This window comes from Hippocampus zosterae, chromosome 20, assembly GCF_025434085.1.
Source record: "Hippocampus zosterae strain Florida chromosome 20, ASM2543408v3, whole genome shotgun sequence".
NCBI classification, from domain to species: domain Eukaryota; kingdom Metazoa; phylum Chordata; class Actinopteri; order Syngnathiformes; family Syngnathidae; genus Hippocampus; species Hippocampus zosterae.
In genome coordinates, this window is record NC_067470.1 from 8,504,084 (window position 1) to 8,524,296 (window position 20,213).

The 20,213-nt window shown below is 44.5% G+C and overlaps 1 protein-coding gene across 5 annotated transcripts in view; it reads left to right on the top strand.

Moving 5' to 3' along the window:
• Positions 1–19,246, top strand: part of ncoa2 (nuclear receptor coactivator 2) — a 39,679-nt gene extending 20,433 nt beyond the window's left edge. For 2 of the 5 annotated variants that reach the window (XM_052054481.1, XM_052054482.1), the window contains exons 8-22: positions 979–1,080; positions 1,934–2,074; positions 2,156–2,303; positions 2,468–3,689; positions 9,452–9,653; positions 9,856–10,062; positions 10,158–10,334; positions 11,222–11,369; positions 11,498–11,669; positions 11,809–12,114; positions 12,746–12,823; positions 12,893–13,370; positions 14,887–15,067; positions 15,136–15,283; positions 16,193–19,246. In XM_052054481.1, coding sequence (XP_051910441.1) covers positions 979–1,080; positions 1,934–2,074; positions 2,156–2,303; positions 2,468–3,689; positions 9,452–9,653; positions 9,856–10,062; positions 10,158–10,334; positions 11,222–11,369; positions 11,498–11,669; positions 11,809–12,114; positions 12,746–12,823; positions 12,893–13,370; positions 14,887–15,067; positions 15,136–15,283; positions 16,193–16,204 — 3,722 coding nt within the window. In that variant the 3' untranslated portion in view covers positions 16,205–19,246. The remainder of the gene's footprint in view (positions 1–978; positions 1,081–1,933; positions 2,075–2,155; positions 2,304–2,467; positions 3,690–9,451; positions 9,654–9,855; positions 10,063–10,157; positions 10,335–11,221; positions 11,370–11,497; positions 11,670–11,808; positions 12,115–12,745; positions 12,824–12,892; positions 13,371–14,886; positions 15,068–15,135; positions 15,284–16,192) is intronic. The other 3 variants (XM_052054484.1, XM_052054485.1, XM_052054483.1) reach the window with 2 other exon arrangements.
• Positions 19,247–20,213: the final 967 nt, after the last annotated feature.

Here is a 20,213-nt window from a genome sequence, read left to right on the forward strand (position 1 = left end):
CAAGGACGAGGAGCGGTTGCATTGTAAAACTGAGGCGTAATGGGAGAGAACATGAGAAGGAGCCTGAAGTATTCAGCATGCGGAATTTTTAGAATCGTGGCACTATCGATCTCCGTGAAGATCGGCAACATCATTGGTTAAACAGATCAATTGATTTTACCCCTCAAATGAAATTTAATCAATATCTAGTTCAGTTATCTGAAAAAAATGACGTGGACCATTATTTTAGGAGTGTGACGATTTAAAAAAAATAAAATAATATAACACCTCTGCTTTGATGCTGCTCAAGAGGCAACGGATTCAAAAATTGCGCCTGATTTTTTTCAAATTATCTTGACATTGGGCGATATTTTTGCGTGGCTTATGTCATTATAAAGGGATTTTTACGATTTATTTAATCCAAATTAGATTCCCCTCCATGTCATCTTAATGACTTGATTAGGAGAAAACAGATTGTAAAATTACTTTTTAATATGTATTTGTAAATGTATCAAATTTGTTCTTTCATCCTGATTAAAAGACATCAACCAAGATTTTATATCTATTTAGATTTTCTAGACACATTTAGATATATAGAAATATATCAATATTTTATCGTAAATATATATTTTATTAATTCCAAACGTTTTCAACTATTTGAAACAGGTGAGTTGAAGCGTTGCATAAATTCCCCTCATACTGGAGCACACACTGACACAGACACTCAAAGGTCATCACTTCTTTTGCCAAGCATAGCTGCTCCTCCTCATAAAAGACGAGGGGCGGGAGGGGATGGGGGGGGGGGGCGCCCAGCTCCCCATCCTCATTAATAACCCTATTAATGATGCTGCCTGGGAATAACATATCTTTTCATTTTCTTGTCCCTCCCACCCCCCCACCTCGTCCTCTCTCCATCATCCACCCACCCCCTCGCCCCTCACCGTTTTCAATATATTTCTATATACGTCCTCATCTCCGGCTTCTCTCTGCCGCCCTCAGACTTCCAGTCGTGCCTGATCTGCGTGGCTCGCCGGGTTCCCATGAAGGAGAGGCCCATGTTGCCCACGCACGAGAGCTTCACCACACGCCAGGACCTTCAAGGTACCCAAGAAAGCACAACGCGGTCCAAAAATCCCACCACCGTCAGACACATTGTAACCTCAGAAGCGTAACGCAAGATCCATCACCTACTAGGCCACCGTGCTGCCCTCGATGCTTACGCGCTAGTCCAATTACAGCAACATTGCAGGCACAGACTTAACGAGATCCATTAGTTTGACAGATGGCATGACCTGGTTTCTCAGTTGAAGCACACTAGAGAGTACCAGGTGTAGCTCATGTTGTGGCTTTTGACCGGAAGCTTGTGAGTCTTGCTGACATTTTAAGAAAGAAAGAAAAAAACAAAAAAAGCTGTGTATCCTGCTAGATTTAAGACACTGGTGTCAAACTCAAGGCCCGGGGGCCAGATCTGGCCCGGCAGGTCATTTTGCGTGTCCTGTGAAAGCAAATCATGTGTGTAAACTTGCTAAAATCTCGATCAAAATGTCAGATTTTCACGTGTAATAAATAACGTTGCGATTTTGCAATAATTCTGACACCCAGTACACACTCACCTGAACAATAATTGAGCTAGTATTATTGACTGATTTCAAAGCTAGTAATCTATTCGTTTGTTGTGTACAAGGAACAATTTTGTGGTGTCACTGTCATCACGGCCCTCCGAGCCAAGACGTAACTCCAAATTGGCCCGCGACTAAAATGAGTTTAACACCCCTGCCTTAAGACATGGCCTTTTAGATTTTGATTGGTTGTCTGCCTTACGGGAGGTAACGTTTTCCTTGGGCCTCAGGTGCCTGCATCCAAAAAGTTTTGAGAACCCCCGGCTTTAAATTAACTATGGTCACAAAGAAGCCTTCCAATGAGTTGATATTTTCTATCGTTTGCTGTTTTCAAGGCAAGATAACCTCCCTGGATACCAGCCTGCTGCGGGCTTCCATGAAGCCGGGCTGGGAGGACCTGGTGCGGCGTTGCATCCAACGCTTTCACCTGCAAAACGATGGCGAGATGTCCTTCGCCAAACGACATCAACAAGAAGGTAGGTCACGCCTGGCGTGGACGTATTTGTTTGCGGTACGACCCACGTGCCCGTTTGGTAAACCCTCGTTTCTTCCTTCAGTGCTTCGCCACGGCCAGGCGTTCAGCCCCATCTACCGCTTCTCCCTTTCGGACGGAACCATCGTGTCGGCCCACACCAAGAGCAAACTGGTGCGCTCCCACGTCACCAACGAACCGCAGCTTTACATGTCGGTGCACATTCTCCAGAGGTATGTGGGAAATCTTTCAACCTGTTGTAGCTCATACCTTCCATGTGGCAGATTCTCACTGCAATGCTGAAAAATGTGAACATATATGGAACGCTGATCGAAATGGAGTGTGCCGACTGCTTTGTGGTAAACACCCCTGCTGCGTGTTGCTGTTTGGCCTCCAGGGAGCAGACGGTTTGCGGCATGGGCCAGGACATGGGTCCTGGCACCCAGTCTACGGGCATGGCTCCCAAGCCCATGAACTCCTCTACCCCATCCATGACTCCCCCTACCCCGGGCAGCTTGCCAGGCGCAGGACCTCAGGGCCAAGACCTCAGCAACAGCACGCCTTTCTCCCCGCCGTGCCCCACCGGCCCCAGAGAGCCGGCAGCCATGGGGGGACACGTACAGAGCTACCGCTACGGCTGCCCCCCGCTGCACAGTCACGCGGGGGGGATGCAGCCGCCGCAGCAGGGCCAGAACTGGAGAATGAACAGTCCCTCCCGCGCCAGCCCCAGCCCGGTGAGTGGCCCGCATCCGTCTCAGCAGAACTGCATGCTCTCCCCCAGGCATCGCGGCAGCCCCGGCGGGGCGGGCAGCCCGCGTGTCGGCCTGCATTCTCCCTCCCCGGTGGGGATGGGTGGCGGCGCAGCTGGCAGCGGCTACACCAGCAGTTCTTTGTCGGCCCTACAGGCCCTAAGCGAGTGTCACGGAGTCGGTCACGGGCACACGCTGGGCTCTCCCGATCGGAGGTTAGGCTCCCCGGCGAGCGCTCCGCCGGGATCGGGGGCTCATCCCATGTCGAGACCGGCACCGGGTTCTGCGGACTCTTTTGAAGCGGGTCAGAGCGGGCACGCGGCGGGCCCGACGGAAAATAACCCGTTGGATCCAAAAGACGAGCGCGAGGACGACGCTCACTCCCGCCTTCACGACAAGGGCCACACCAAACTGCTGCAGCTGCTCACCAACAAACCAGAACCTCTGGAGACGCCCCTGTCACCCAACGGGGGGTCCGAGGCGAAAGAAGGGGCCGGCATCCGCGGCGGGCTCACCGGAGTTACGACGCATGCCACATCCCTCAAGGAGAAACACAAAATCCTCCACCAGCTGCTCCAGAACAGCACGTCTCCTGTGGACCTGGCCAAGCTCACCGCCGAGGCCACCGGGAAGGAGCTGGGCCAGGAGCAAGGCCAGGGTGCTGCCGGCGCAGATGGCGCCCCCAAGCAGGAGCCCCTCAGCCCCAAGAAGAAGGACAACACTCTGCTGCGCTACCTACTGGACAAGGACGATGGCGGATTGAAGGACAAGCCGCCCAAACTGGAACCTGGGGAGGTGAAGGCGGAAGGGGGCAAACACCCGCTTGTCAAAACGGAGAAAGCAGATGTCGGCTACGATCAAGCTGAACAGGTCAGTTTTGTTTTGTTTTGGGGGTGGGGTTAATATGCTTGGGTTACGTATCTACCAATTTTAACATCTTGGCATTCGGTTGTGCAGTTCCAAGTTAAAGTCATACTGGAAAAAAAAGACAAAAATAAACTAAAATTGAAATAAAATAAAAACAAGACTGCTCTTAAAAAAATAATCATGAAACTAATTAAACTACACCGGTATCTGAATTTAGAGCAAAAAATGTCCTATGCTTTGCTTCTGTGAATTACTTTCCAATGTATTTATTTTGGAGTAGCTGTTCGGATGTACAAAAGAAAAAGTTGTAGTTTACATTATGACAATATATAAAAATGTTTTATCTTGCACTCAACAAATACTGCATATGTACAAAAAAGTACAACTTTAATCAATACTCATGAAACTAATCAAAACTCAAAGTATTTTCTAAAAAATGACGATCTTGCTTTAAAAAATCATTAAAACGAACTGAATTAAAAAAACTAAAGTCAAAATTAAAATGACACATCCAAAACTTTTATGAGCCTGGTCCATGCAGGATGCCTTGACTCAAGGTCATTTAAATACATTTGTCAATTGGGCTAGCGGCTGCTGCTAATTAGTTGTCCTGTAGCGTTGAGTTCCAATATGCAAAACTGCCTTTTCCGCAGCCCGCCCATTCCCTTTTTTACATTGTGTGCACATATGCAGCGCATGCAATCAGATCATCGACTGCCTGTTGTGTGATGGAAGCGCTCCAATCATTGCATGGCTACTCCACAAAAAACTCGCTTTGCCAAATTCTGGCAGTTCCGCTCGTTTTCTTTTTTTATTCGTTTTTTTTTTTCCCCCAACTACAGGTGTCTCGACCAAAAAGCAAAATATCTTTAAAGACTTTGGTTTGGCGACATGTGCAAAAGGAAGCTGCGTCCCACGCGCTTCAAACGACTGTGACATTTGGAAGCAGCCCCCCGCGGCGCTCCGGCCATTTGATCCCCGCTCGCGTCTGGCGCGGGAATCTGCGGGTTTGGCAGCCAGCTCGGGTCATGGCTGGCACTGAAAGAAAAACGGAAAGAAGTGGAAAGTACGGGAGGAGGGGATTCTGGAATGAAGAGGCGAGTGTTGCTGGTGAAATTTCAATTGCCATGTCCTGCATCGGGCGTGGGCAAATTGTGGCCAGCGGCGGGGGGGGCACGTACAATTTTTAACTCATTCTCCCAAAGTCTTTTCAGACTTCGTCCAGAATTGGCTGGTGCTGAAAGAGTTACAAATCCGAATATAAATTATGGAAATCAAAATAAAAAAAATTTACCGGTGTACATTTTTATAAATTAATTTCTTTCATTGGTTAATAATTATTTTCAATAACATATTTTTTAAATAATTTTATTGAAATGTAAAACAAGTTTACTGATGGATTTTATGTATTTTTATCATCCAATTATTACATATGATATATCTGATCATTAATTTAAAAAAAAAATTGAGCGTGATTTGTTTTATGATAACCAGACACACATTTGGCCTCATCTACTAAAGACCTGCCCCACCTGTCTGTTTTAAAAACACGCATTACACGTTACGCACATCCACCGAATTTCAGTCAGGCCGGACTTGAAACCACTGTGCTCGGTAGAGCGTTTTCGTTGGAGGGTAACGTGTGGAGGAGGGTCTCGAAATCAGGTCAGATCATGCGCCGCATTGATTGAGCCCAAGTAGAAAGAAAATGCAGTTTCTAAATGATGCCATTGGTTTTTGCCCTCAAGCTCAAGAGCTGCCTGATGATGTAGCAGTACAGTGACCCGCAACATACCAGCAAGTCCACCTTCGCACTGCAAAAAATTGAAGAACTGGGATTAAATATCTTAAATCAAGGCAAACTATAATCCAGCATTTTTGGATGATGGGGACCAAAGAGGAGAGAAACGCGGGGAGTCGCACATAGACACCCCCCCCCCCCCCCCCCCAGGAGAGCCCAGAGCTCCGGCAGGCGGAGTGAACACGATGAGCCATATGCTGCTGCGTGTCCGTGCCGCTGCCATGGTGATCGTGGCGAGGAGGCAACCACTTAAAAATAGCGCCGGCAGCAACGCTTTGTTTTATGCCGCATTGATATAAGGGGAGGAAAAAGTCACTTAGTGGCCGTCTCTGTCCCCTGACCTCGACCCTACCGCGAACCCGTAAAGCATCCATAGATGGAGTGCTGGGCCAAATTTGAATTGATTCTACTGATTATGCTCAGGTTAATCAAGTCATTATTTTAAAATGCTCTTTTGTCACTGAGGGGAGAAAAAAAACACATTTTCTCTCCATATGACCCGCGAGCGTCCTTATTCTTCTTCTGTGGGGTTTGCTGGCGGTCGGCAAATCAGCCTAATGGTGCGTCACCGCCCCCCAACTGATATTGTCCTTCCACTGTCATGAAACCGTTGTGAAAGGATGGCGGCTGGATTTTACTAAATTTGCTGATGCCGTAATGTGTTAGTGTTTTTTATTTATTATTGTTTTTGTTTGTTTTTGCTTGTAACTTACCGTATTGGCCTGAATATAAGTCAGTGTTTTTTGCATTGAAATAAGAAAAAAATGGGGGTCGTCTTATATTCGGGGTCTAGACGTTATACCCATTCATGACGCTAGATGGCGCCAGATATTGAAGCGAATGCTGAACTTGATTCTCCAGGCCAAAACGAACCCCTGTCACGAAGAATAAAAATAGCGGTAGCACGAAGAATAAAAATAAAAAAATAGCGGTAAGAAAGAAAAGAGAAGAAAATAATAGATATAACAGAAAATTGAGAAACATAGCGACAATCTGGAGAAAAGTGGGTCGAAAATCGGCCAGGCTAACCGGCAGCTCAGGAGAAGTTATGGTGTAAACGTCGAGATGCTTTTTCTCTCAAATATATTGTTATATTCATTTGTTTCATGTGTAATGTAATTATTTTCTGTATAAAAATTAATTTCGTGTTCAAAAAGTCTTTTTTCAAACTTGAGTCTTGAATAAGAGGCGGATCGTCTTATAATCAGGACCGTCTTATATTCGGGCCAATATGGTAAAACCAAAAAAAATGGACAGCAACAGCTCGTGTCTTGAAAAAGTCAAGGCACCACTGTGGGAGAATTCATAATCATGTTATTTTATTAAAAGTTTTTTTTTTTTTCACTGTTTTCATGCTGGCTTCGTTCAAGCACAATTTACATTAAAAACGCAGTGTATGTGATTTCAAGTGGACAGTACGTGTAATATGATCAGAGCTCATCCCCTTTCTCGCAGCGCGCGCGCGTGTTGTCTTTAGTCGTGGGGGGGACGCTGTGACGACTTCATTATCTGGCGAGTGGGCTGCTGGTGAATGGCTGCTCAGCCATGTGTGAACGATGACTACTCTGGTTTGGAGGCCGGGGAGGGAGTCTAACCTCACCCACTGCTCTCTCCCCCACTAGTGTCACCCTCCCACACACATCCACCCCTGCCCCCCCTTTCCCGCCCCCCTCCCTCCTGTAATGCTCATGATTGTTTGAGAGCTGAATTATTGATGCGGGGACTACATGTGAAATCAGAGCAGAGTTGACTTGTGGCGAAAGGCAGCAGGGAATATTATGTGTGCGTGCGTGTGTTAATTTTCCACTGTCATCAACTTTGACCGACATGAGAGAAAGCACTTCCTTTTTGTCCCCAGCCCCCACCCTGCCCCGTGGCGTGGTCTCACTGCCCAAAATTCCCCCTTTGACATAACAACTTCCTTCCAACTAAACAGAACTCAAATCCAACCAGCGATCGGCATCTCAAATCAAGACAAAATATGCTTGTTCTTTTGTCAGGATATTTCTTCCTTACGGTAGTCTTAACGTACAGATCATTTTCGTAAAAGCATTTTTTTTTCCCCTTGAAAAACCTTAAGATGCTTATCATAACTTGACATTTTAATACTGTTTCACCGAAAATAAGAAATTCTATCATTCTGTTTAAAGCCACTCCGTTGTTCCAATTGTCCAAATAAACATCAAACAAAGAGAATTAAACCTGGTGGTTTTAAAACAACCATCGCGTTGGCTTTCAGTTTAATACTGACACTAATTAGCATCTCCGTTGCAGTTTTTTTGAGAACAAATTGAGAACAGATAATGCAGCAACATGTATGTTTTGTTTTTTGTTTTTGTTTTTTCAATCCTCTGCTTACACCAGCTAATATGAGTGCGGAACTGGTCAGCTGATAAAGGAGCTGAAGAGTTACATTGAATCCCCACGATAATAGTTTTCCTGTGTCCGTTCCTTTTTTTTTTTTTTTGCAGCGTACCCTCAGTGCTCCCGCACAGGATACAGATCGCGTTACAACGCTGCCTTGAAAACGGGGAGCGATTGATAGAAAGAGGAGCCATTAAGTGTAAAAGCAAAGCAGTGTGGCCGAGAGAAAAGAAAGTGAAAGGATTGGAGGGGGGGCGGAAAGGAACGAGAGAGGAAGCGATGCAAGTGAGAGTGTACAGGAGCATTACATCATTCCTGACCTCATTAGGGCTTTTAGCTGTCACCCCCCCAACCCCAACCCCCATATCCACACTGACTGTAGCACTCCCGTATAGCCCGTACAGTTGCCACCAGAGGAAAGCGCAGGAGAATGTAGATCACATATATCATGGCCAAAATGATCTGAATTATTTGGATCGTGACGCGGTTGCAAAATGTAAAGAGAGCTCTCAGGGCCATGCTTGTTGTGCAGTTATTGACCGACTCGCTCACCGACGTGAACAAGCAGGCAACTCCACTCGCTGGCGCACACGTCACTCACCATGCCTGATTTATGGCCGAATGAGTTAAATGTTTTCTTCTTATTTTATCCCTACGTCCTTCTGATTTCATTATTCCCCAATTAGTTAGCAATGTCGGAAATAACGGCGTTAGGAAAATAGCGATGTGTCATCAAATTAATGTAACAGGTTATGGAAAACATATGTTGCAGCTGTCTGGAAGTTATGCATTTTTTTTTTTTTTTTAGGAATGACTGAAAGAAAATACTAGTCGTGGTTGGAGGTTCAATAAATATTGAGTTGATTAAAATACTCATCCATGCTGGTCTACTCTAGCCAGATCTACAAATCTCAAAAACCAATTCATATTTTTTTTAAAAAGTATCAGAACTACCTGCCCTGGTAGCTAATTAAATTTTAATGTGAGTAATTCATGTACCAGTTTAATGACTTTTTTTGGGGGGGGGGCAATTTGTAACTAATTACTTTTTTAAGGTATTTGCTTATCACTGAGTTCGGCCCGGTAGTCCAGCGGTTAGCACGTCGGCTTCACAGTGCAGAGGTATCGGGTTCGATTCCAGCTCCGGCCTCCCTGTGTGGAGTTCTGCGGGTGCTCCGGTTTCCTCCCACATTCCAAAAACATGCATGGCAGGCTGATTGAACACTCTAAATTGTCCCTTGGTGTGAGTGTGAGCGCGGATGGTTGTTCGTCTCTGTGTGCCCTGTGATTGGCTGGCAACCGATTCAGGGTGTCCCCTGCCTACTGCCCAAAGACAGCTGGGATAGGCTCCAGCACCCCCCGCGACCCTAGTGAGGATCAAGCGGTTCGGAAGATGAATGAATGAATGAATGCTTATCACTGTCTTGTGAAAACTGCTGTTGAGGAGCACTCCGCACAACGAGTCTTCATTTGCTGCACTCTGGTGGCCACTAGTAGCCATTGCAGTTTATTTATCTCAGGCCTGCTCCCCATGTCTTCAAATTTCTCAAGTGTCATCCATCTTTAACACCCCCCACCCCCCACCCCCCTTTGCATGCAGTCGTCAGAACTGGATGACATCTTGAACGACCTGCAGAATGCCCAGCCGCAGCTGTTCTGCGAGCCGCGGCCCGTCTCGCTGCCCAGCCCCATGGACAAGCAGAACATCATCAACGACATCCTGCAGATGTCCGACAACAGCTCGGCCGCGGCGGCGCAGCATCTGCAGCACAAAAATGTGACCGCTGGCATGGGGCCCACCAGTGAGTACCAAAGCACGGCGATTCCCCGGCAAAAACTGTACCAGCATCGGTGACGTCGATTTCTTTTTTTTTTTTTTTTTTTTTTTTTAACCATTCGAACTCGCAAAGTTTCTTGATCAAAGTATGTCTTGTATTTACTTAGATGACCTTTGGACTTTATTTTGTTGTTCTACGTGGTCACTCAATTCACCTTGCGTTACAGATTTCGGGGGCATGCGGCCGGGCCCGCAGGGCAGGGCCGGGCCGGCGAGGAGTGTGTCGTTGGAGATTAGCGCGTCGCCGCAGTACCCCATGAGGACCACCAGCCCGTACACGCTAGTTCAACAACAACAACAACAACAACAACAGCAGCAAAGCATGGTGGGAGGACATGGCATGATGGCGAGCCAGACCAACATGGTTGTCCAAGGTGCGTTATCGTTATCCTACAGTACTTGGCTTAGTCGCAGCTTTGCGCTTTACAACCAAGGACCTTCACCCACTGTCACCCTCCTCTCCAACCAGGCCTCATGGGTCCAGGCGCTCCTCGACCGGGTATGCAGCAGCAGCAGGAGGGCTGGGTGGGCTCAGCCTCGGCTCCGCAGCTCGCCCAGGGTCGGATGGGCCCCGGCGGCGCTCCCTTGAGGCCGGGAGGACCGCCGGGGCCTCGGCAAATGCTCCAGACTTCCATGATGCCCAACGGTGAGGAAAATGCGTTGTGTGACCCATCACGATGAAGACCAATGTTGCTTTGAGTTGCCAATGGGACCCTCTAGTTTTGTTTATTCATTCTTTATTTCCTAAATTAATTTTAATGTATGTACAGGGATCTGTTATCTGTGGAATTTGGGGGCTGAGCCGCGCTGTGATTAGCGAAAAACTGCCAGTCATCGGCACCCCCTTAAAAAAAAACGTTCAAACAATACAAATTCACCCAAAGATTTTAGAATATTTAAAAATTGTCCCAACATCATACTTACCCCACTCAACATACCGGTACTTATGAATGACTTATTTTGTATTAGCCGGTGCTTTGGCACCATCTTGTGGCGTCCTCGGGCGTGAGGATCGGTTCCACAAAAAAACAAGTCTCAGATCTCAGTGGATTTGCGAATCGCAAACTGCAACTCGGCCAATATTCACCGTCATAAAAGTAAATGAACACTTTTGGGTGTGCATTTGATATCTGTAGAAAAAGTATTTTACCAATGAATTTCTCCAGGAAAATTAATTATTTTAACCGTGCTGTTGTCCTCGGGTCAAATTGACCCGCCAGTGTTAAAAACGCCCCCAAAATCCCCTAAATGATATTTTTTTAACTTAAAATTTGTATACAGGAAATGAGGACAACAGGAGGGTTAAAAGCACTTTTTTTTCCAGCCTCGTCGACAAATTACCTGTCCATTGTCTCTTAAATCATCAAATGTTACTCTTGTAACAGAAAAGTTTGCCAACCCAGTTCTAGCTTTAAGGCGACCCCTGTGGATTCCGTTCTTATTGGCAGTGACGTAAACCAATCCGCATCCATTATAGTCTGTCTTTTTATGAAATTTATTTATTTATTCGGTGATTGTTTGGTCTCCCTTTAGCTCAACCTGACTTGGACATCAGTATGGTCGGCCACTTCTCCCAGCAGCAGCAGCAGCAGCAGCAGCAGCAGGCTCCGCCCAATCAGACGGCGCCTTGGCCGGACAGCATGATGCCCATCGAGCAGACGGCTTTCGTCAACCAGAACAGGTATCCAAATAAATCACAGCAAATTCCAACATTCCCGTTCCCATCTCGGATCGGTTGATGACCGCACATTTAACTCTTCGCATACCTCTTCGGCATTGTTTTACCATCTACATGTCTCCTCTGGCCAGGTCGCTGCACCCGACTCCTCAGGAGGACTTGTGCAGCATTGGCCTCGGCGGCGGGCAAGGGGGACCGTTGGACGAGGGGGCCCTCATGTCTCAGCTGTACACGGCACTGAAGGATTTCGACGGGCTCGAGGAGCTGGACCGGGCACTCGGCATCCCCGCGCTGGTAGAACAAGTAAGCTCCAAGGCTGCTGTCATCATTGTACAATGGAAACGATACCAGCAAGATCCTGCGATGCAAAATCAACGATACAGTGAAAGCACAAAAAAAAAAGCCATTTCATTATTCGTACCTTTTCCCATAATCCTTTCAGAACCAGACGCTAGACCAGGACCAGTTTCCGCAGGACCACTCCTCAATGATGCTGGAACAAAAGCCCCCCATGTACGCCCCTCAGCAGTTTGGCCCGCCCCCGTCACATCTGACGCAGAGGGGTTACCCTGGCGCGCCCATGCAGGAGCCGCCGGGCTTCCACCCCATGGCCGCCCAGATGCCGCCGCGTCCCGGTTACCCGATGATGAGGATGCAGGCCCGAGCGGGACTCAGGCCTAGCGGGGTGGTAGCCAACCAGCCCAACACGCTGCGGCTACAGCTGCAACATCGGCTACAGTCACAGCAGGTTTGTCGAATTATTGAATGATGTGTCAATGTCATTATTGATGCTTAAATGTCCGGTTCATTTGGAAATATAAAATATCGAGGACGATATTTCATTTTTAAAGCAGGTTTGTTAATTTTTTTTTTTTCACCCAAAAGCTCATTCATGGAATTAATTTTCAAAGATGAAAATGAAGAATTTTTAAAAAATTATTTATTCATTTTTTTACGCATACTCATTTTTATTCTATTTTGTTAGCAAAAATTATTTTGTTTATTTTTGAAGTTTCTCTTAACTGTAATTATCTTGCTGTCATGTAATTCTCAGGAAACTAATTTTTATCCAATTATTATTGCATGCATTCAATATTTTCTACATATTTGCTTGTAAATCATCGAAAATAATGTTGTTGTTTTTTTTTAATGCTACGTCACAAAAAATGGCATTTTAAAATACTGGTTAAAATATAAAAGCCCAAAAGTGTTATATGCCGAACATCGCGGGTTTGAAATGTTCGTGTGATGAACGGGGCTTAACAGCCGTGGTATTTTATTATTATTATTATTTTTTTTTTCAAATATTGTCACATGAAAAAAATGTTACTTTTGGCTTTAATTGTTTTTTTTCTTTCTCTTCCCTCCCTTCCAATCAGAACCGACAGCCAATGATGACTCAGATGAGTAGCGTGTCAAATGTCAACCTACCTCTCAGATCCAATGCTCCTAACCAGGTAAACCATCAATGCACATCACCAACCTGCAGGAGAACATGGGCCCACCTGTTATGGTCTTCCCCGCAGGGGACCATCAACGCCCAGATGCTGGCGCAGCGTCAGCGCGAGCTGCTGAGCAACCACCTGCGACAAAGGCAGCAACAGCAGCAGCAGGTTCAGCAGCAGCAGCAGCAGCAGCGGAGCATGGCCATGAGGGCGCAGGGCCTCAACCTGCCGCCCAACATGAGTAGTCCGCGGATCCCCCAGGCCAACCCCCAGCAGTTCCCCTACCCGCCCAGCTACGGTACCGGTACAGGCCTGGCCTCGTCACCTCCCCCTAGCAGCCCCTTCTCCTCCTCCTCGCCTCTCTCCTCCCCCAGCCTGCCGTCCCTCCCCGCCAACCCCCAGCTGCACTTGCATGGCACCTGCTCCTCTTCCTCTTCCTCCTCCTCTTCCTCCTCCTCCCAGCAGATGATGATGGGAAACACAAATATGATGGGCGGACAGTACAGGGCCGTACTCAGCCCCCAAATGCAGCACAGTGCCTTTCAGTTTCCCAACTCAGGTACTGCTCCCGCTATCCGTCCTCCACCACACAAACACGCGGTTCACCTCAAATCCCCTTTGTGTACGTTTCTGTTTGTGTGCACGCCATCAACCCACCAAAGGTCATTATCGACGAGAGAAATAACCCAAACTCCGATTGAAGAAGCATTTTCGAGAATGAAATAGGATGAATGTATGACTTGTAATATAAATGTGAGTTGGGGGTGGGATTAATGAAGTTTTCTTCTTCCCGCTCCTTTTTTGAGCAGCACATGTAGGGCAATTTTTTTTGTCTCGATCTAGCCAAAAACTAAAGAAAACAAAAAGTAAAACTGATTAAAAACTCAACTAAAAGGTAGCATTTAAAAAATTACTGACAAACCTGCTCCAAAAAAAAAAAAAGAATTGAAACTAATTAATTTAACTCATTCAGTACCACCCAATTCTAGACCAAGTCTGAATAGACGTTTAAAAATGTCTTTGGAAGTGAATGTGTTCAAATTAAACAAAATGCAAAAAATAACTTCAATGAAAAATCCCAAAGTATTATAACCATGCAAATCTTTTTTTGTCTTTTATCTAAGTGAAAATGAATGCTAGGTTTGATTCAAATCAAAATGGTTGCCCTCCTGCCTACCTTGAGACGTTTTGTCCATCCTGTTCTAACTGATCTCCCCCAAACTGTCTCCTACAAACAAAAATGGACATTTTTATGTGTCCCATTATAATAATAATAATAATAATAATAATGCATTTTATTTATAAGCGCCTTTCAAGAAACCCAAGGACACTTTACAATAACAAAAACAATAAAACACAATACGGGTTGAGCAGCGGCAGCCAAATGATTGACATGTCCGACCCTTGTTGGCGGCTAAATGGATCCATGGGATGCCATCTACTGAATATTGGGGTGTCATGTTTGGAAACCCCCAAAATATATTTACATACATTTTTTCCCAGCATACACACGTTTGCAAGAATTTGATTCGTAAAGGAGCTGCACACAATCGCTTTAGCACGTTGTACACTTTCTGGCCACCGGAGGGCGCCCAAAACACATAATCCAGCTCTACTTCCAATGCGATCATCATACTAAACATCTATTGACGTTTAACTTTGCCTGTTTAAAAAAACAGCTATAGTTATAAGAAACCTTTATTAGTCTCGTAATTGAGAATTTATCAATTCACAGCAGCAAAGTAATGAAAGGAAGAAGTAGAACAACAAAATATAGGAGCTGCTGGAAAGGCAGCCACTCTCGCGGCGCCGTTTTGAAGTCAAAATAACATACATAATACAACACAACACATAGGACACCGACAGTAAAGCTTCCCTGGGGGCATTGTTCCTTTCATCATAAATCATATGTTAACATTTTCTCATGAGATGCTGATTTTGCTTTCTGACCTCATCGCTTCCCTCCTTTGCTTCCAGTAAACATCCTGAATGCGCACTTGAATGCATAGAATGATACTATCCTTTTTTTTATTATGTAATCTTTTCCTTGTCTCCTTGACCCATTTTCGCCACAGGTATGAGCCAGCAGGCGGAGAGTGGCTTCGGTGGTCCCGGAGCCCCACCCAGCCCTCTGCTGTCCCCACGGGTGACGCACGCCCAGCAATCCCCCATGATGCAGCAGGGCCCGGGCGGCACCCCCTTCCAGGGCTCGCCCGACATCAACGGCTGGAATCAGGGCAACGTGGCAGGGAGCAGGTAGGGGGAAAAAAAGGGGTTGGGGGCTTTAATTTCTAATTTGTGATTTCTGGTTCTATCCTTTGCAGTATGTTCTCACAGCAGCAGGCGTCCCCTCAGTTCACCCAGCAGCAGCAGCAGAGTAACAACAGCATGTACAACGGCGTCCCCGGAATGGCTCAGATGGGCGTGACGTCCATGTCGTCGCCCGGTTTACCCTCCATGGGACAAGAGCAGGTAAGGACCCACGTCAACTGCTAAAAACTTTTAAAAATGTGACGCATATCATTTCAAACTCGTCTTGCAACTTCATGAATAGTAATAATCTTTAATAAGATGAAGTATCTTTTTTTTCCCCCCTCTGGAATATTGTAGACCTCTTCCGGTTTGGATTTATCGACGTAGGGAGTTCACAAATACAAAATCGGGAATAGCCACGAATGAATTGGAAGTCTTAAGAGGTTTTTATTCTGGTTTTATTATGCCTCTGATATTCTCTGAGAAACTTGCAGCCAAAGTACATTATATTGAAAGAAACGGTGACAAAAAAAAAGATTATTTTTGTATCTGTCATGACTGTGTTTCATAAAATATAATATTAGATTGCGATATTTCTCAACAGAAAATACTCCACAGTTTTTTTAATTTAATTCCTTTTTGGGGGGGTGAGGCTTGAACAGATGATTTCAATTCATTTCTCATTCGCCCACTCAAATGTTGGCACCCGTTCTGAAATGCCCTCATTTGCCACAAGGTGGAGCCAAAGGCCCGTCTAAAAACAAGACGTAAATTAATTGAGGTCAAGCGAGTGTGTTGAAGTCTTTGAGATCAACTCAACTTATTTTTCATACTTTGTCAGAGAACAGCAACTTTGACCTACGTGGTGAACGCCCTCCCTCCCCCACTCACTTTTCAATCCACGCGGTCGGCCGTCGATGTCGTCCCGCCGTAAACCGCAGCTTCTCCGTGATGCTTTCAGGGTCAATGAAAGCTCATCAATATTTCAGCAGGCGGTTATGACAACACCGGCGCCTGGAGTTAACAGACAGGAGAAACATATCGGCACTCAGATTATGTCAATTATTTACCGTTTGACCATTAGTGCTTCGGTGTTATTTCACGCAATCGTTTTCCTCCCCCCTGCAGAAATACTGTTGACTCGTATTGAGTTGGACCTCAGCCGGAGCAACAACAACAAAGTGTACAAATGTGTAAGCGAGCCACGGCCCTCAAAGATGACAAAATACAGCCAGGCTTTCTGTCTGCATTCACCGTTGTGTGACTTACTGTAGCCCCCCCCCCCCTCCCCGTGCCCTGATGAATGTATTCCTCTCAGCGGACTGCGGCTATTTACAATCTCATCTCAAATACCCCCCCGCAAAAAAAAAAAAAAGAGGAAAACCTGACTCTTGGTGGCTTCTCCCACAGACGAACTTTAGCCAGGTTTTTTTCTTATCGTACGACGGACGATGATTAATATTGTCCTCGTCAGCGAGGGGGGACAAAGTCGTCGGAGACACACTGCAGAAGAAGAATGATTTGAGGTTTACATCCTGTATTAAATTAAGTTTTATTTTTTTCTGTATAGATTCTGTTTTAATAAGACTTAATTCCTGTAGATGGCTTTATCTTTGTAGCATCTGAGACTTTAAAGAGACTATGATAAAAAAAAAGTCCAAATTGAATGAACTGTATATACCAATAAGTAATACCACGGTGGGGTTATTTTTTCCTATTTATTAGAATTTTGTTTTGTTTTTGTTTTTTTATTTGAAGGGAGAGGGGGAAGCACCCCAACTGCTCACTTCATCATATTTCTTTGTTTTCAGCTTATCCGGTACAAAGCAGAACAGGGCGGGACCGCGGTGTATACAGTGTACAGATGATATTTGCTTCTTGCTTCTCTTTGCCTTTAGCGTAGACCACCACTAAACGAGACCGGTCGAGTCAACACAGCCATACGATAACTTTGAATTGAAAAACAAAATGTTAAAAGTGCTTTCTATGTTGTCTGGAGTTTCAAAAAAAAATAATGCTTCATACAAGCTGCTAGGTGCATTTTTTGGTGTCATGTAAACGAGCAATAACTTTTTTGGGGGGTGATTTTTGTACAGTTTCTTAAATAATTGAAAATAAGGACACCTTTTTTTGGGCTGTGTGTTTGGATGCAGTATTAAAACGCCCATTTTTTTGTTTTTTTTAATGTCATTTGTCTCACACACATTTTAGATTATTCGACACAGGCTTTTTGACAGACAGACAGCCATATTGAAATGTCCTCAGGCAGTGATTCACTTAAAATGGCGCGAGAGTCTTTTTTTTTTGCGCCTCACTTTTTTTTAGATTCGTTCAATTACAGGGGTGGGGAACCTGCAAATATTCTCACATTTTAAAATTGTAAAAAAAAAAATTAAGCCAAAAATGCTCCACAGTGCATAATTAACAATTGGTCCATTCTGTTGTTTTCATATCACCCCTTTTGAGCGAAATGTATTCGCCAGTGCCTTTCACACGGGACCCTCAATGACGTCAGTGGCCGTTGTGACAATTGCTTTCAACGTAATAGGGCGGGAGACGCAAGTTCCTTTTTTTTTTTTTTTTCTCCTCCCACCTCCACTATTCCTTCTCACACCACCGCCATCCCACTTTGAATATTCCAATACTGGTTTTAAAATCACTAAGCAATCACTCTGCAGATTTTTTTATATTAATGTTTATTTATTTTTATTTTTTTTTGCTTTGACTTGTAAGCCAAAATGTGTTACGAGTGCTCATTGGTGGCAGCGAACGTCACAACAAGCAGCGATTTGGCAGCTCGCGAATAATTTGTCGAAAGGAAATTGCTTCTCCAATTTGAAATGGATTAAACCTAAAGCAAAAAAATGCAACTTAAAAAAAAGTTGGGTTTACTTACAATTTACAAAAAAAAGAAAAAATATGACGGTAAATTGGGCAATTCAAGTAAATATTCAGTTATGCTGTTGTGAAAATCAGCATTCGAGTTAACTCGAAATTCGATTTAACAGAACTGTTGTGCCTTTTAAAAACAGCTGGGCAAATTGTTTAGAGTAACCAACGTGTGGAGAATATTACTGGAGCTGGAGTGCAATGCAACTCGAACAGATAAATGGCATTTCCACTCATCTCAATGGGGAATTGTGTTTTGGGTTACAAATGAGGTCTCGGAATCAATTCAACTTGTAAGTCAAGGCGTCACTGTTCTTCCTCCATTGCATGTAGGAATATTTCACACAAAACATATTGAATCTTCTTTATATATATATAATATATGGCCATGTCTCGGAGAAACTGAAAACGGTTCCCCACACTTTTGATCTGCTGCCACGCTGTATGGAGAAAAGCCAAATAACCCGAACACGCCTCAATTGGAAATCAGAATTATTATTTTTTTGGGACACGCTTCCTATAATACCGATGATGTCAGGTCAACAGGGTCCAATCAGAGACGGCGTTTGTTGAACATATCGTCAACGTCTCTTCATTTGGCGTGCTCGCGCCGAAAGGTCCCTTCCAACTTCCTCGGCAATCCTCGATAAACACTTGTTTTGTTTTTATTTTTTTAAATTGTATCAAATGTGCCTCCTTGAGCCATTTGGAAACGTTTTCATCCCAGCCCGTTGCAAAATTGCTTCCAAAGAACATGTGGAGAAGCCATGTGCAGGTGCAACGATCACTTTCTGACCCCCCCAAAAAAACTGCTTTTCCTACTTGTAATGCTCTTTTGTATTGTCTGCCAATTTCCTAGAGCTAAAAATGAAATGACAAAAAAAAACTAGCAAAATGCCTTAGATCTCGTCCGCTCTTGTATATTACGTGGCAGTGTGTATACATTTGTATAATGACTTGTACAAAACAAACCTGGTGTGACGTTATGATCCACGAGGAAGTGCTAAATATGTTCATGTATTATAACAACAGACTTTTTTCCCCCCCAGGAACGCTAATTTGCTTTTCCACAGCTTGTGTGTGTACACGTTTTTTTTCTCCTCGATTGTTCATAAGAATCACACTGTACCCCCGTCCCGCCCCCCTTGCAACCCAAGTGTGTGTGTGTGTGTGTGATTGTTTTATGCAAAGTGACATGAGAAGTTAACCACAGTTATGCAAGTTGTCAACTAATATGGCTTTGCTGATGCTATTTGCCTTGTAAATAAAGAATTATCTTATTGAGATTTTTCACCCCGCGCTGCCTTTTATTGATTTGTGGAGCAAATCTGTCATGAGTACAAGAGCAATTTTTGTGTCCCTTAATGATTACAACAATAAAGACATGAGTTACAGGCAGAACATTTGACAGTATATAGTACTTTTGCCCTTGAATATTTGTTAGTTTACAATGGCAAAATAAGAGTTAGCGATCATTGGTCAATGAAAAACAACTTAAATGTTTGCTAACTTTTAGAGCGCTAATATCGGCCTTTTTTGGCAACACCTCTTATTTAGTGATTTTGGGGAGGGTGAATACGTGTTAATTATTTCTAAAAGTAAAAATTTTCACCCCACATAATCTGCAAAACCAAAAATGTAGCGCAATTCTCGACATAACGTTCGAGAATTCTTATTCTGTGGTGTATGTTGGCGCTTGGCAAAGCAGCTTAACGGCTCACTACTGCCACCAACTGATGATATCATTTGACTGCAAGGATGAAACAATACAATACAACCTTAACAGCACTTTCACAACAGTTGCAGCTGCAACAAAGCGCTTTACAGAACATTTACCATAAAATAATTCACTAATTCTTAAAAGATTCAGACTTTTCTTTCTTTTTCTGACTTTTTAACTTAATTATTCACGTTTTTAAAAAAGGGACTTGGAATGTCATCTCCACAGCGGAGAAGAAGCTGTACCTATTTCTACTTTACCTGAACACAAATAAAATAAGATGTCCAACCTTTTTTTTCTTAATTTATTCCCTCACAAGCCACAACATTAGGGACACCTCACGGGCGAAACGAGAATCAGTCAATCAATCCAACTTTATTTATACAGCACTTTTCACACAAATATGCAACTCAAAGTGCTGTGCATTTAAAACCTCAAAATTCAACATAGGGTCCCTCCCCCTCACCTCAAAAGCTAACATTTTCCAGGGGGTGCCGAGGGGGCTTTCTTGAGATAACATCAACATTTTTGAGTGGAGTG